This window comes from Spermophilus citellus (genome assembly GCF_964194105.1).
Source record: "Spermophilus citellus genome assembly, chromosome: 6".
Taxonomy (NCBI): domain Eukaryota; kingdom Metazoa; phylum Chordata; class Mammalia; order Rodentia; family Sciuridae; genus Spermophilus; species Spermophilus citellus.
The window spans coordinates 131,596,645-131,615,130 of NC_138187.1; the positions used below are offsets into that span (position 1 = coordinate 131,596,645).

Below are 18,486 nucleotides of genomic sequence, written 5' to 3' on the forward strand. Positions count from 1 at the left end.
TATTTGGCACTTAATTAGAGGACAACATTGAATATAAGGAAAATTGAAAATAGCAAAGCTATTATTTTATAATTGAATATATTTTTGAATTTTGTTGGATTACTGTCCTCTTTTTAAAAATAATCATGTATTGCTTTGTATTAAAATGATAAGAATGATATAATTCAACCAGTATTGATACAATATCAAGTATTAAGTATTTTCAAAACTAAAAGATTTCATAATTTTCCAAAAAAAAGTGAAGAACTCGGGGTTGTGGCTCAGTGGTAGAGGCACTGGGTTCAATCCTCAGCACCACATAAATGTAAAATAAAGATATTGTGTCCACCTAAAACTTAAGAATAAATATTATTTTAAAAAGTGAAGTACTTACTCTGACATATCCTGCCTGGATTAAGAGCCACCCATTCTCCATTTCTGCATGCCCTTTTGATGGTGCCAAGGGTCCTATAGCCAGGGTGGCATTTGTAGGTAGCCTGAGTACCCTCTGTATAAGGCTGGTCAGGCCAGGAACCTAACAGAATTTCTGTATCTCCTATTGGAGGAGGTCCTTGGCAATCTGCAAATAATAAAAGCAAACATATGATATGTTGGGGTTGGCTTTGCTTTTAAAAATACCTATGTGGTTACTGATCCATCCCTTGTGGGAATGAGTGTCATGGGTTGGTTTCGATGTGTCCCAAAAAGCTCACGTATAAGATAATGCAAGAAGGTTTAGAAGAGAAATGAATGGGTTATGAGAGCTTTAACCCAATCAATGAATGTATCTATTGATGGGGGGATGGGGATTAACAGAGTGGTAAATAAAGGTGAGTAGGGTGTGGCTGGAAGAGATGGGTCATTAGAGTATTTGGTCATTTTGTATCTGGCCAGTGGAGCCTCTCTCTGTCTCTCTGCCTCCTGATCATCATGTGAGCAGCTTCCCTCTGCCACACTCTTCCCTGCTGATGTTTCCCCTCACTTCAGACCCTGAGGAATGGAACTGCCTATCTATGAACTGAGAGTTCTGAAACTGTGAGCCCTCAGATAAACTTTTCCTCCTCTACAATTGTTCTGGTCAGATCTTTTAATCACAGCAACAGAAAGCTGACTAGAACAGTGTGCATGTAAAACAGTATGTGTGTGTGTTTAAAAGTAAATTGTGGGGTGAAAGGATTAAAATAATTAAATCCAAGTGAAAAAGCCCTATTTCATGCAAACATATGGTCTTTGGCTATTTCTTACCTGGTTATGACTGCCAGCTGTGGATATGGATTGATGATCCAAATTTGAATGAATAAAGGAATGGTAATGAAGAAAGGAAGAACCAGATGAACTTTGAGAGATTACGTCTAGCATAAAATTTTCTAAAACTTATTTAGAATCAAAGTTCCCTGCAGAGGTTTTGGACTGAAAATTCCCATATTCTCAGACAAAATGTCCGAACAGGAGAAGTGGCCTGCTTTAAGTAAACAGTTAGTATCTTTATTAAACATATTTGCTATATTTGAAAATCACTCAGGATCAAATTTTAAAACAGCAGTCAAAGTATCAAAGAAGCAGGTAAATTTATCAGTCTTTTGGGATAGAGGAACAAGATTCTAACCTGGTTCTCAATTGAAAACACATGAGTGTGCATGCGTGCACACACACACACACACACACACACACACACACACACAGTCCTCTCTTTGCATCTTTTCATACCAGAAGTGGACTGACTCAAACTAAAATGTAACCCAGGCCCAAATGAGTTTAATTAGATCAAAAGAAAGCAAACACTCTCATTGGTGGGAGTAATTATATAAACTTAAGTCATAACATTCCATCTCATACAAAATGTATGGACTCAAATGAAAATTAAAGCACACATGAAAGGAGAAAAAGTCTGTCCAGGAAGAGAAAATAAAGTTAGTAAATAGCAGACACTTAGCTCCTGAAGCTACAATGCTATCAATACCTTTAGAATAACTCTTTTAAGTATGTTAAAGAAACTATATAAAGAAGATGTAAATGAATAAAAATAAAAAGATACTCAAAACAAAATGACTATGAAAATAATGTGCTATTCTAAAAGTACAGAATAAATATGTGAAATAATGTCTCATGAGTCATATGGACACAGAGGGAAATATATTAAGCTTGAAAAAAGTCTAAAGTAGAAATGCCACAAGTGAAATACAGAAAGGCTAAAGTGCATAAACAAGAACAAATCAAACAGAGTAAAAAAAATGTGTCATGCAGAGTCAAGTAACACAACATATGAATAACTGGAGTTTCAAAGGAGGGAAAATTGACAGAAGTAATAATTGAAAAATTAATAGCTCAAAGGTACCTAAAATTGATTAGAGAAATCAAAACACAAATGTAAATCTTGGCAAAATCCCCGAGTATATACACAAAGGAAACCTATATTCAGGCTCTGCTAAAACACACACAAAAAACAAAAGCAAAAAGCCTTAAACACATACAGAAAAAAAATTTTATTTTGTTAACAATAAAATAACAACTGAGTATATAATAGTAAATGTTTAAGCATGAAATCGTTGTCTTACATTTCTAAAATTAGGTGCTTAAAATTTCATTTCTAAAATTAGTTAGGTGCTTAAAATTTCATTTCTAAAATTAGTTAGGTGCTTAAAATTATATGTCAACTGAGAATTCGTAAAGAAAAATTTATTTTGAGCTCACCAACTCAGAGGTTTAATCCTTAAAACTATGAACTGAGAATAAATTATTTCTTCGCTAAGTAACTGTTGTCAGGTACTTTGGTCACAGCGATGAAAAGCTGACTAATATACAAATTGATACTGAAAACTAAGGTTGTTGCTGTGAGTAACCTGACCATGTGGTTCAGAAGACTTTTGAAATGGTTTTTGGCAGGAGTTTGGATAAATTTGGAGATGCAGGCTGGAGTAAACTTAGAATGTTAAAAGCAAAGCTTTTTAGGTAATTCTGATGGGAGCTGAGAAGACCAGAATGTTGATAACAATATAAACAGTAAAAAGACTATGCTCATGGGGTTTCAGAATGTAATGAAGACTCTTTGGAATTGGATTAGAGACAAGTCACATTAGATACAGTCACATGACAGCAAATAACTTGTCTGCAATTTGCCCATGACCTGAAACTATAGTTTCAATCTATAGTTGATGGACTAATTAATCTGGGGGAGGAAATTTCAAGGCAGCACACATTCAGAAAGTTGCATGGGTATTGCTGGAGGTTTTTTATTCAAATTTACTGTGATAATGAGAAGCCAAAAAAAAAAAAAAAAACAGGAAAGATTGAAAACGCTTTCAGTTTGGCCAAAGAAGTAGATCTAAATTGGGGCCAAGAAGATGTGGTTGCTGAAGTGATTACCACCACTAAAGAGAAGCTAAGTATTTTATACAGAGATACAAGGAAAGATTCCTTGAGGGCATCTTAGAAAACTACACCCATAGAAGTCTAAAGGGTATAAAATAAAAATTCATTTGAAAAGAGATCATAGGAGCACCCTGCCTCCATAAGAGGGACCCATGAAGTTCCTTCCTCATGGGTCCTTAAATAATGTTCAGTTGTCTAGACTCAAGGGCCCCTGCAACCATAGTCAAGGAGCCCAGCTATTCCTTGAGCTGGCAGCAGGAGTTGGCATCATCCATGTGGTGCCAGTTGTTCAAGAATGTAGGATTCTGGAGTTGGGGATCATGGAGGCCTCCACTGAGATTTCAAAGGAAATCCTGGGAGGCCAGGCAAAGTGCAGTAGGGTCAGAATCCCTTCAGGTACCCCCTGAAACAGAAATGCATAAAAATGTGAGAATGAAACTAAAGCTGCAGTGGAGACCTCAGGAATTAAGAGATTCTAGTAACATGGAACATCTGCCAAGGAAAGCAGTGGGCAGAGCTATCCAAGAGAGAAACCATGTTGGTTGCAGTGCACAAGGCCAAAGGGGTGGAGCCACAGAAAAAGGGATTCACAGCTCACCACAATCTATGTAAGAGAATACATATTCTCTTAAATCTTCTTTAACCATCCACTATATTTGACACTCTGTCAGTTAACTCACTATTATTTTTATTCCATTATTCTACTATCATATTTACTTATTTTATCAATATTTTCATTTTTTTCTTTAATTTTTTGAAAAAAAATAGATTAAAACAAAAATTACACCTAATAACAGTTTACTATGGGGTATATCCCTGTTTGTATAGTCTGTGTAATGTTTAAGTCAAGCTAAACATCTATCTTCTCAATGATCAATCATTTCTTCATGGTGAAAACATCTTTTTAATTGATAATTATTTGCACATATTTATGGGGTCTTTATGATGTTTAATGCATATACACTTTGCAAAATGTCCAAATCAGGGCAAATATCTTTCTCTTCAAACATTTATTTCTTTGCAGTTAGAACATTCAAAATCCTTTCTCCAGCTCTTGAAATACACAGTACAGTATCATAATTGATACTTACCCTATATACAATGAAAACTTAATGTTTTTAAACACTATGATTAAATATAAAAATATAAAGATTAATGAATAAAACAAATTTCAAAAACAACATATATATTAAAGTATTTTAAAATAAAAAAAACCTATGCAAAATTAAACAACTGAAAAATTACATTCTTCTTTCCAGTAAGAAAAGCACTAATACTACCAAAATTCAAATGTTAAAATGAAAAAAAAATCATTATCTTAAGAATAGTCATAAACATGACCTTTACTTGTTAGGTTTATTAGGCAAAAGTAATAAAAGTCCAATTTGGGACCCTGAATGGGTTCATGCTGGTGAAGCCAGAATTAGCCAGGCAGTCAACATAGATAGGTAAATTGAGTCAGGTTGGATCAAAGAGGCCAATTTGAGTAAGTCCAGGAAGTTGGAGTCTGCCTCCCAGTGACTTCAGAGCCCTTCCTCCACCCTTATCATGATGACCTGCCCTGTTCCAACCTGTTGCTAACATAATCTGCCCCAGGAATTGTCCCTCCCTACAGGGAGTTGAAAAAGTTGTTAATTAATGTGTCCTGGGCTGCTTCATCTGGCCAATCCCCCTGTCCATCTGCTTCTCACCTTTTGGTCATTCCACCTGAGCATCTCCTGGGCCTAGTCACATACACAGAAAGAAGAGAGATAAGGGGAAGAGGGCAGGAGAACAAAGGAAGCCTAAGACATTAAAAAAAAAAAAGGCAGAATACCCTCACTTCTTAAGATACCAGGATACCAGCCATGGCCCCCTTCTTCCTCCTGGGAGAAGTCTATGTTACCCCTTTCTAAATAAACCCTGCTTTATATGCTTGCCTCGGTGTGCTTCTCTAATGTTATACTTCAATGTGTGAGGAAGCAGGATTCCTCTCCAGTAACTGGTGGTATCACTGGTATGAATGCCTCGCTTCATTTTAAAGAATACACAGAAAACTAAAGAAAAGAGTGAAATCTTAACCTGGCCAAAGAAAAAGTCAGATTCATTTAATGGCAATTAATGGTTAGACTTACAGCAGACGTCTCAATAGCGGTGACAAGCTAGAAGATGTTAAAAGATCTTTTTAATTTGGAGAAAGCTGTAATTACCAATCTAGAATTCTACATAAACAAATAATTTTTCAAGAATGAAAATTTGATCAATAAAATTTGAGAAAATTGCCTCCATAAATTCACATGAAGAAAATAAAAACAAATGAACTAAAAGATATACTTCAGAAAAAGGAAAATGCCCCTGGATATAGGGTCTATGATAAGAGAGAAATGAAGAGCCAAGAAAATGATATACACAGGAGTAAATCTAAATTAGCATTGACTACAAAACAAATATATATAATGTATGTATATATGTAATCTTATCCTGTTTAAATATACAAGTGTGCACACACACACATATATAAACTACATGACAATGGTGTATAAACTGAGAAAAGAGAATTGATGTCTTATAAGCTCTCAGTGTTGAGAAGAGTGGAAAGGTATTAACTAGCTGTGATAGTTTTCTTTTTTATTTTAATAACTTGTATTTTATGTTTTACACAAATGGAGCACAACTTTCCATTTCTCTGGTTGTACATGATGTAGGGCTACACCATTCGTGCACTCATACTCATACATAGGCATAATAATTGATAGATGAAAAGGGCTGGGCCTCCATCTTTTGGTATTCCATCAAACACTAATCTATGTGCTGCTGGGAGGGCATGCAATAAATCTATGACTTTACCCCAGGTGATTATTCAAGGTAAAAATTCTGGAGGGAATTTTACTGTGGACAGCAGTTGCCTTCCCTGAGAGTTCCAGTCTGTTTGTGACCTTCACTTTCTGACTTCCCACCATGTAGGTTTCCTAAGCAACTAGAAAGAATCATTTTTAAGAGCAAGATAGATAAATGGGTATATACTGATTGACATTTATATAATCTTCTGCTGATTAGACTTTTCTTCTGAAGTCTGAGTGATAAATTAGCATCAGACTTTGTTAAGAAGGCTCATGCTATGATATCCATGTTTGTTGCTTCCCCAACATTCATATTTAAACCTAATCACCAATGTGTTGGTATTAGGAGGTGGGGTTTGGGGAGGTAATTAGATTACGAAGGTGGAGCTCTCATGAAGGGGATTAGAGCTATGTTAAAAGAAGCTTTAGAGTGGTTTTACAAAGGAGACTGCCCTGTCCATTCCACTGTGTGAGGACACAAGTAGAAGGTTCTGTCTATGAACCAGAAGGTACCCTCGGTTGATCCTCTGCTGGCACCTTCTCACACATCCCAGCCTTCAGAACTGTCAAAAATAAACATCTGATGTTTTTATAAACTGCCCAGTTAATGATGGTGTGTTATAGCAGTCCAAATGAATTAAGACAACTAGTTTTAATTCCTAGAATAATTGCCAAAGTTATAGAAGCAGAATTTAGATGAAATTTTTAACCTACTTGAAGGGAAAGATTAAATCATGAAAATTAACAAATTCATAAGGCAGCAAGATCCTAAAGAGAATCAAATACAGTAAAAGGGATTAAGCTAAAGGGTTAGATTTTTAACTGCAACACATCAGTAATTTTATGACACAGAAATGGATTGAATGTTCCAGTTAAATGGGGAAACTGGCTATCCATATGAAGAAGGATGAAACTATACTTTTATCTCTCACCCTGCACAAAAATCAACTCAAAATGGATCAAAGACATAGGGATTAGACCAGAAACTGTGCAACTCCTAGAAGAAAATGTAGGATCATCACTCCAAGTCAACAGGCTACCTAACACTCAGGAAATAATGGCAACAGTTCATAAATGGGATAGTATGAAATTAAAAATCTTCTGCACAGCAAAGGAAACAATTAAGAATGTGAAGAGAGAACCTACAGAATGGGAGAAAATCTTTACTAGTGACTCTTCTGACATAGGTTAATATCTAGGATATATAAAGAACTCAAAAAACTTCACACCAAAAAATCAAATAACCCAATTACTAAAAGGGCAAACAAATTAAACACAAATTTCTCAAAGAAGAAGTACAAATACATATGAAAAAAAATTCCACATTATTAACAATCAAGGAAATGGAAATCAAAACTACACTGAGATTTCATCTACACCAGTCAGAATGGCAGTCATCAACAATACTAATAATGCTGGGAGCAGTGGCGCATGCCTAAAATCCCAGACCTCAGGAGACTGAGTCAGGAGAATCTCAAGTTCAAAACCAGCCTCAGCAATTTAGCAAGGCCCTAAGCAACTCAGCAAGACCCTGCCTCTATATAAAAATATAAAAATGGGCTGGGGATGTGGTTCAGTGGTTAAATGCCCCCGGTATCAGTCCCCAGTACAAAAAAAAAAAAAAAAGTCTAAAATAAAATGTGAAGCACCTAGTAAAAAGTATATATATGTTTCAAAATTACTGTTGGAGACAGTTTGTACCTCTTGAATAATTGAAGAGAACAAAGCAAGAAAAATTCTTAAGGTTATTTTGAAAAACTTACAAAACTAAGATATGGGGCTGGGGATGTGGCTGAAGTGGTAGCACACTTGCCTGGCATGCGCAAGGCACTGGGTTTGATCCTCAACACCATATAAGACAAAATAAAGATATTGTGTCCACCTAAAACTAAAAAATAATATTAAAAAAACAAGATATGAAGAAAACAAGGGCCAAAGGAAAGGACTTGGGGTGGAACTGTGTTGTGACATTAGATGAGCTAGATTTGGGAATCGACTAGTAAAAACTGGATGGCTTTGAGCAAGCAGCATTTGAATAGAGATCTGAAAAATGAAGCAAAGCCAGTCATCAAAAATCTCTAGTACAAATATTCTAGAGGAAGAAACAACTAGAGAAAAAAATCTTAAAAAAAGAAAGAAAACTAAAAAGAGACAAATTTTGAAATGCTTAACAAATTATAAACAAATCAGGGTAGAGCTGCCCCAGTTAATAAATGGGACACATATGAGAAGAAATTGGAGAAAATGGCAAGATCTGGATTATATGTTTCCGTCCAGGTGGAGGTAAGGAATGAAGACTCCTTAGTAAAAAGGAGATGTCTTAGAAGAATTTTAATCACAGGAGTGATGTGATCAGATTTGCAAAAATCACTTGTGGTTTTGTACAGAATGGCCTGAAGAATAGAAGAGCTGAGGCCTAGAGTCAAGTTAGGCTGGTCAGTAACAAAATATGGGGAAATGGAGACGCCATGATGATTTCTTTTCTTACAAAATCCAGTGATGCCACTTAAAATTGTGAAAGAAAGCACTGGAGTGTTAAAAATTATTTGTGGTTAAAAAAAAAAAGAAAGAAAAGGTAATCGTATGAGACTGATAAATACCTATACACAAAGTAAGATTGTGTGGAGCTGGTAGGAAGAGATATGGCCTTATACTTTATTAATTGTTAAAAGAAACTAAATTTGAAAGATCAAGAATTAGAAGTATAAACATATTTTTTGAAATTGGAATAGTAAGCAGAAAAAATTATTGGGCCAAACTCTTTGCAGATGAACTACATTTTGGGTAGAGGTATTCCTTTAATAAAAGTGATTTTAATAAAATAAATTGATAGGAAACTTTGCATCTCTTTGTCCCATTAACTTAATAAAGGCAAAGGAACTGGATTTATCAAAATTTTAAGGTCGTGGAAAGTAGTCTCTACTTACAATGTTGGGAACTACATTTGATATTTAACTAATGTATTTTCCTAGTAACAGGAACACCACAAAATTGATATGAATTTTGAAAGATAAAGACGCACAGTCCAACCTATAACTAAAGAGAAATTCTCCATGTAGCAACCTAGACATAAAATTTCAATATCAAAACAAAAACATCAGGCTTTTTGGTAATGGTGAATGGTGGAGAGTGGTGGTGTTTTGTAACAGGATATTAGCACCACATAGTGGAGAAGATTTTATTTAAATTATGAAAATCAAAGCTCTAATGAGGAAGCTCAAGTTAACCAACTTCACTAACACTAATGTTAAAATATTTTGCAAAATCTTCAGAGGAAAATCAATGAATATTACAGCCTACACAGATATTTTATTTTTTCACAAAATTCAATTTCACAGGAGTGTCTTTGTTTGTTTGTTTTTATGAAATGTAGAATTTTTTTGCTGAATATGTAGGACTTGTCTCAGTTATGTTAGTTTTTCTCCTTACTTAAAAAAAATATTTTTAGTTATAGATGAACACAATACCTTTATTTTATTTATTTATTTATTTTTATGTGGTGCTGAGGATCAAACCCAGTGCCTTACACCAGGCAAGTGCTCTACCACTGAGCCCCAACCCTAGCCACTTTCCCCATATTTTGTAAAAGTTGTCTTCTTTGACTACCTTTTCTGGCTAACTCCTACTCAATCTTCAAAACCTATCTTGGGGAGCTGGGTTTGTAAGTTCAGCTGTATAGCACTCGTCTAGCGCGTGTGATGAACTGGGTTCAATCCTCAGCATCACATAAAAATAAAAATAAATAAATAAATGTCCGTGTGTGTGTGTGTGTGTGTGTGTGTGTGTGTGTGTGTGTGTATTTATATATATTCTAAATCCTATCCTGGATACCATAAAAATCTTAACATACTTCTATCTTTGTTCCATCTTTTAAAAACCAACTTCCCAACTGTACCCTACCCTATCCGTATCTCCCAATTTATTTTCCTGCTTTACTTACATAGTCCTATAGTATCTTTTGTTTATATCTGTCATGATGGTTTATGATAAAATACAACGTATTACTATACTAAAATATTCATTTTTTTTGTTTATTCTTCCTCCAAGCTATCTCCTTTAGAAAATACTTGTCATACTGCCTAGTACTTAGAAGTCACAAAGTGATCACTGAATGAATGAATGAATGAATGAATGAATGAATGAATGAATGAATGAAAATGAAACTATCTAGGAGATTTCCCATTTGATCTATAGGTTTTGGTCCATAGGAAAAGGGCATGTTAGACAGCAGCAAATGTAAAAATACAAAAGACAATGAGGAAACAATGTTTAGTGCACTTAAAAGCTGTTCCATGAACCCAGAAACTCCAATTTCTGTAATTCCATTGTGCATCTGGTCTATGTGTCCCAAGTCTGAATTTATGATACAGTTTTAAACCAAGGAATCACTTTAATTTAGCTTAAAAAAGAAAAAAAAAACTTTCAGGAACCTTTGAAGGAACATTCTATAATCACTTTTCTACCTATTACATTTCCAGTTAACAAGGTTTATGAGAAAGTTGGCTTTCTAAGTTAAAATGTCAAAACAAATAAAAGTGCTCTGTCAAATCTTTATGTTCATTTTCTTTTATTATTTCATGTTGGGTATTTTTTTCCCCCATCTGTTCCATTACTTTATTTTCTCCAAGTTATTTTTTGCAATGCTTCTTTATATAATTTTAAGCAAAAATGTAACACATTTTCCCAATTACCTCATGGCCTTTTTAGGGTCAAGGTTCTGAGATTTATTAAAGTTAAGAAATGGATAAAGTGCACATTAGTTAACTGAGCACAAGACAGATTGGTTGGCAGAATCTCAAAGACCTAGGCATGTGGGGGGATGGTATGGGGGGAGGAGGCATAACTGCAAAGAAGGAAAAAGTGGTAGACTGAAAAAAACAGAGACTTAGTGGATAAAAACAGATCAATTTCAACTTTGGATCAAACCTTAGTAACCAAAGGCCAAAAATGAAAACTGTTTACTAATCTGTTTTTGAACTTACATGTAGAAACTTACTTCTCCCTTAGAATGATGTCAGTTTGCAATGTGTAAATATTTAGTTTCAGTTTAAAATTGTATGCAGGAAGGGCAGTATATGCTTTGCCAGAATATTCCTAAATTTACAGTGAACAAGACCTGCCTTAGTACACCTCTCACTTTCCCACCATCTCTGAGGATGGTGTCTGTACCCCTGGTCACTCTCATCCCTCTCCTCTACATGGGAGCACTCGGTGTTCGAGAATTACTCTGTCCTTTTCTTATTCTTGTTACCATCCATTTCTACCTTCCCCCACTAAAATGTTAATAACATTGCCAGGTTATAATAATTCACAGGAAATTATGGAGGATAATTAAAGTATTGATTCAGAGTGTTTGTCATTCCATGTAAATTACAGATTGGTTGAATTTATGACAACATCAACTTGCAAAGTATTTCAGAAGAGAAGATATTAAAGACAACTGAGATATTGCATGGGATTCCACTTTGTGTTCTAGTTATACAGGTAAAAACCCATATACCTATCTCTGATTATGTGGAGTTTGGGTGAATGGGGGATTTTATTTGTCACACAATTTGAGATAATATACTATCACTTTTTTTGGATAAGAAAATGACATATAACACTTATATGTTTATCTTTATCAAGAATAATTTTTATTGATGTGTATTTAGTTTTTATATGATATATAATATGTTTTTTTCACATTAGGGTTAACTCAAATTTTAAAATATCTTACACCTGAAACCAGTAGAGTTGTTTCTACTACAACATGGATGTGCTATTGCTCAATTCATCACCAGGAACTGATATCACATTTAAACAACATTGAAGAAAAGTAAAATACAAGTGAAACAAGCCAGCTGGAATTGATTATGCAAATGAAGAATTTAAATCACTTTGTAATCATTTAAACCGTTCAATTTAACTTGGCCTTAATTCTTTATTTTGAAAAATTAGTTATAAAAAATAAAATAAATCTTCTTTACATGTTAAATGATATCTACATAAAACTTCAGCAAACAGTATGTAATGTAAAACATTAAAAGCATTCCCATAAAATAAGAAAAGACAAAAATATTTATTTAAGGGAAAAGAAAGTTTGCTATGATTGGTAATATTCACATTCTTTTAGAACATTTGCAGATACAATAACACTTTATTTTCAAATCAAATTATTGTATTTATATGTGCAAGAAAATTATATCTGCCTGGTTCTAAAAGTAACCAAATTATGCTATATACTTGTATGAATATACCACAATGAATCACTAATGAAAACATTAAATAAATAAATAAGCACATAAATACATAAAGTTTTTTTTTAAGTCACTAGATATGGGTAAGGATATAACTCTGATAGAGTACTTTCCTTCCACTGCATGAAAGGCCTTAAGTTTAATTCCCAGTACTGAGGGGGGAAAAAAAAGTTGCTGGATATTAGGTTTATGAGCTAAGAAACAATAACATATTAGAGAATATAACTTTTAAAAAAAAGGTTACAATAATTCAAAACATATTAACTTTTTAAAAAAATTCCTAAAGAACATAACTGAAAAAAAAATCTGCATTTATTTTCTAGATTGGAAAAACTTCAAAGGAGAATATTTCTGTAACATTTGCTAATACTCTTCAGGGGCTAGATAGTATATTGTAGGCACTCAATCAAAATGTTTTAGATAAATAAAAAGTTGGGGAAATTATGAATGATATGTTATTCAATTGACATTGTAATGTTGCTCAAATACCTGTCACATAATCTAATTACCTATCATGAATTAGGAAAGCAAACTTCCTCTGAGGATAAAAATTGAATCTATTGGTAATTAAAGGTAGAATTAAATTTAATTATAGGGGCTGGGGCTGTGTCTCAGTGGTAAGCACTTGCTTTGCATGGATGAGGCAATGGGTTCAATTCTCAGCACTACATAAAAATAAACAAATAAAGATATTGTGTCCATCTATAACTAAAAAGAATTTTTTAAAATTTAATTATAAATTCAGAATTTGTTTTACTATTATAAAAAAAAATCCTAGTGCTCACATTTACTAATCCAAAAGAGTTCTCACAGAGAATATGCCTTATAGAAAACCATAGGAAAAAAGAAACCAAATGAAAAAGTTAAATGTGACAAATATTGTATATTCAATTGTGTTTCAAACTGACATGGTCTTCTCATTCTAATAATACAAGTAATGTTTTCCTACAAAACTTTTAAGGCCATGGTAAAATCATTTGTAAATTATTATTTTTTAGGAAGAGTTAAAGTGATATCTGAAATAAATCCAATCATTATTGATTTGAAGGCTTTCTTTGATTATGTATATGTACATATCTCTTACTACTTTCACATAAAGCATTTTGATGAAGCTTGTAAACAAAAAGAGTAGACTGTATCTTATGTTAATTACATGGGAAATGATCATACCAAATTAGTTTTCAGAAACACTTATTGAAATAGTTTCTTAAATTATACATGAAATATAATTATAAATAGTCAGGTATGCCATTCAAATAAGGTAATTACAATTTTTAAAAATATTTATTTTAGTTGTAGATGAACACACAATATCTTTATTTGTTTTTATGTGGTGCTGAGGATTGAACCCAGTGCCTCACACATGAGAGGCAAGCACTTTACCACTGAGCTACAACCCCAGCCCAGGTAATTACATTTTTAATGTATAAAATGTCAAAAGCCAAACACTGAGCTACAACTACTAATTAAATCACATTTTCTAGACTAAATTTTAATTATGTGAAAACAACATCAGCAAATGTTTCCTAAGACACTTATGAGGAAAAAGCTTTTTTGTTTTCATCTTACCTTCTGCTGTACAAACAGTCCATAATGTCAACCAAATAATCTTTGCAGGCAATCTCATGTTTTGAATCTTTTAAGGGCACATTTATTAGCTGAGAGTGCTCACAGGGTCCAGTTCACCTCTGCTAAAAATCGCAATCAGTACAGGAAAGTACCTTCTAAAGGAAGTTGAAAGAGCTTGGGAAATAGGGATTACTAGATGCTCCACCCATCAGAAACTTTCGCAAAGCAAAGGAGGAGAAGAAAAAAAACAACAACAACAACAAAAAAAAACAACCTACTAATCCTAGCATCACCAGAACTTGATCAGGATTCTTACTGTACTCCCACTGAATGCTAATGCTGTGAACTTTCTTTGATTTGTTCTGGAAAAGGAAGGCATGTTCTCTATAGGAACAAGCTCAGGTCTCCTGGAATGTAGAAGCAGCAGGGGGTTATCACCTCCTGGGATTTCATAAACTCTCCAGTAATCCAACTCTGTTCAGTTCTATTGCATATAAATCATGGAACAGGAAGTAATGTAATAATGTCTTTTTAAAACCATTTACAGAACTTCAGTTGAGGCAGTGGTTTCTCAATCAACTCCCAGACAACATAAGCAAACAAGGTAGTCCTGTCTGATAAGGGGAGCTTGCTTTACCAGCAATTTGTGAAATCAGTCTTTAAAGACTTTTTAACATGCATGCGTGAAGCAACTGGTTCACTCTGACATAAATGAGTTTTTAATCATTCAAGAAAAATTGAAATGTTGTTTTTTAAAAACCTTGATAGTGAAGTGTAATGTGCATAAAGAGAATAAGAGCAAATGATTTGCTGAATATTAATGTGAAAACACAAAACCGCCATCAAGGTCAAATCACTGAACTTCACTATCTCCCGAAAACTTTAATACTGCCTTTCAGTCAGTGCCCCTTGCCCTCTGTCCTCCTGGCCCTCCATGTGGGATGAACACTATCAGGATCTCTAAGAACATGGGATATATTTACCTGGTTTTAGTATTTTATATAAACGGAAAATAAGCTCTTTGCTCTTGTGTTTAGTCTTTCACAATGTTTGGGATAGTCAACTACATTGTTGGATATAGATACAGATTATTAATTCTATACAATATCCATTGTTTGAAATATTCACCATTTTTAATTTATCGGTATGTTTGTTAATGGGTCTGTGGCTAGATTCTAGTTTGGAGCTAACACAAATAGTGTTGTTATGAACATTAAATATGCGGGTTTTGGCAAAATTGTGTCCACATTTCCAGAGAGTACCTAGTTAGGAGTGGACCATTAGGCCACAACTTATGTTTAGGTGTGGTAGATAATATCAGACAGTTTTCCAAACTGGTTATACCAACTGGCATTACCTTCATTCAATCTTTGTAATTTTAGCCTTTTTAGTGACCATAAAGCAACAATTCTCTATGATTTTAACATAGAACAACTTCTAGGAATACTTCTACTATGCCTGAGCCAAATCAGTTGATGTTATGATGCATAGATGTAAATAAGGTCTAAAGATATGGAATATATGAATATTCCAAATTGCCTGGCACAAGATATTTATGGGTATTGAAGGATGAATATGATTTTTTAAATCTCGCTGAATTTTAAAATTTTAAGAGGATTTTAAGAGGATCATTCATTTTAATTGATTCCTAGTAAGAATGGAAGTTTATTCCTGTCATGAATAACATATTGGTATCAATGAAGTTACCATAAATTCATGTCTTCAAAATGAGAACATTGACAACAAACTAGTTTAAATGTCTCAAAATCCAAGGGAATTACATTAACCATATCACAAGAACTCTTTCAAAGCCCTAAAATTTTGCTATCCATTATATCAAGGACACTTGCCAGAATTTTTTTCTAAAATTTGACAACAATCCTAAAAATTTATTGACATTATAAATCATGAGTGGTGAACCTGTAGTGATTTTTACAATATTACAATAAAAAGTAACAAAATTTTAATGAAACATGCTAGAGGAAAGTCTGGATAATTTTTCTATTTTATCTACATTGAAAAAATTGTAAAATTGGGTTATATGAAGAAATGCTTGGGCATTCAGTCAAACAATATAAAAATTAAAAGTATCATATAATTTATTATATAATTAAAATGCATATCATGTTTCCTATTTTTATAATGTCTTTTCTGTTTGTCAATTCTTTAATACAAATATTTATTTTCATACCTATTTTTGTCCAAGTTGTAGTCTTAGGAGGTCTTTCCAAATTGTATATTGCATATAAAAATCTCCTGATCTTCCCCAATTACAGCATAGTACTAAAAGTAACAGATACTTTGAAATTTTCAGTACATAAGACCCTTTATAAAAAGTCCTAAAGACATATTTTGAAGGAAAATATTCTATGCCTCTGGTGCCTCCTGAAACTAATCACTACATAGAAATATTTTTTCTATTAGTTTGAGATGGGCAATTGGTAGCTCTCACTTCTGAATTAGTGTCCATAATGACAGTGTCAAACCACTTATTATGATTTAAATATAAATTAACTACAATAACATTTAATGAAAAATCCATTTTTTTACTTCTTGCCAACATTGAACATAGGGACTAGGTTCACCATTCTACTTGAAACAACTAAAAACCACTGAAAAACTGACAAAATATGTATTTTGGATGCAAACCCTTTTACAAATGGTTGGCAAACATTTTCTTCCATATGCAAAATAACCATACAAGAGACACAAATACTTTTTCTTTAGAGTCACTGCGAAGGCTTCTCTGACCTTAAGGGTCTGCAGGAAGAGATACAGAGAGCACACACTGACCACTTTTAATGAGGAGAATTTATTCAAATGAGGCAAGGATTCAGGTTTCAGGGGGCTGAGTCTATCTTCATGATGTCCACTGTCAGCAGGTTGACTGACATCTAGGTAGGCCACACCCAAGGGCACAGTAAAGAGAAGGAGACACACACAAAGCACTTCCATGGACCATTCTATCCTAAACAGGGCAAGGGGTAATATTACAAAGGAACAGGTGAGCATAGCTCCACCCATGGGGCTATAGGAAGACAGATGGGAAGACACAGTCACTGGAACCCTAGAAGAGCAGGGCAGTCTAGCAGCATGTGTGCCTGATGCTGCATCGCCCAGCAGGGGAGTTAACTCAGTCACTTGTGAGGTTAGTCTCCCACACATGTCAGCAAGAGACAATTTCACTTCTTCCTTTCCAATAGGGATGCCTTTTATTTCTTTCTTGCTCCATCAAGACCTTCCATCACTATGTAGAAAACAAATGGTGCAAATTAATGTGCTTTTTCTTGTCACTTTTCTTGGAGAAAAAGTTTTCAACTTTTCCTCAATTTAGAATGGTGCAAACTGTAAGTTTGTCCCATAAATTCCTTCTATTCCTAATGTATTAAAAGATTTTATTATGAAAGAATAATGAATTTTGTCAAAAACTTCCTGCCTCTTTTAAGATGTTAATGTAATATTTTGGCCTTTATTTGATTAATGTGATATATCACATTCTTGTTTTGCATGTACTATACCATCCTTGATTCCCATGATTAACCATACATGATCATGGTGAATAATTTTTTTAATGTGTTGTTGAATTCAGTTTGGTAGTATTTCACTGAAGATTTACATATATGTATATATGTTCATCAGTGATTCTGGCATATGATCTTAGAGTTTCTGTATGGTTTTAGTATCGGGGTCATATTAGCCTTGGAAAATGAGTTTTTAAATTCTCCTTTTCTTCAATTGCTTGGAGTTTGGGAAGAATTAGTATTCTTCTTTAGACACTTAGTAAAATTTAACTGTGAATCCATCAGAATTTTTTTTTAGTGGGATACTTTTTAAATTATTGATTCCATCTCCTAGTCACTTCTGATCTATTCAGATTTTCCTTAATGATTTTACTTAATGATTCAGTCTTGGTAGGTTTTGTGTGTTTGGGGATATAACCATGGCTTAGGTTATCCAAACTGTTGGATATGTAATTGCACTTATAACCTCCTATAACCTTTTATATTTCTCTGTAATCAGTTGTAATTCCCCCTTTTCATATCTGACTTTGAAGAAAACTTGAGTCTTTTCTGTTTCATTGCCTAGTTAATCATTGTTAATTGTTTATCTTTTTATAATCTTTTCTATTGTTTTACATATCTATTGTCATTTATTCCACACTTTTTAAATTAAATTATTTATTTGTTTTAATTTGTTATACTAATGACAGAATGCAAGGCATTTCATATTAAACATAGATTACAATTTTTTAAGTCACTGTCCACAAAGTATTTTTACATCATTTGTATCTTTATACATGTACTTGGGGTAAGGATGTCTAGCTCATTCCACCATCATTCCTACCTCCTTGCCCCCTTCTTTCCCCTCCCTCTTCTTTGCCCTATCTAAAGGTCTTCCATTCCTCCCATACTCCCCACCCTATTGCCAAAATGAGTCAGCATCCTCATATCAAAGAAAACATCCTGCCTTTGGTTTTCTGGGATTGGTTTACTTTAGTTAGCATTATATTC

At 33.7% G+C, this 18,486-nt stretch overlaps 1 protein-coding gene across 1 annotated transcript in view; it reads right to left on the bottom strand.

Annotated features, from left to right (window-relative positions):
- LOC308651820 (complement factor H-like) overlaps positions 1 to 18,486 on the bottom strand; it is a 224,239-nt gene that overhangs the window by 63,701 nt on the left and 142,052 nt on the right. Inside the window, exon 2 of the mRNA XM_081299361.1 lies at positions 374 to 559. Within this exon, the coding sequence (XP_081155487.1) occupies positions 374 to 559 (186 nt within the window). The remainder of the gene's footprint in view (positions 1 to 373; positions 560 to 18,486) is intronic.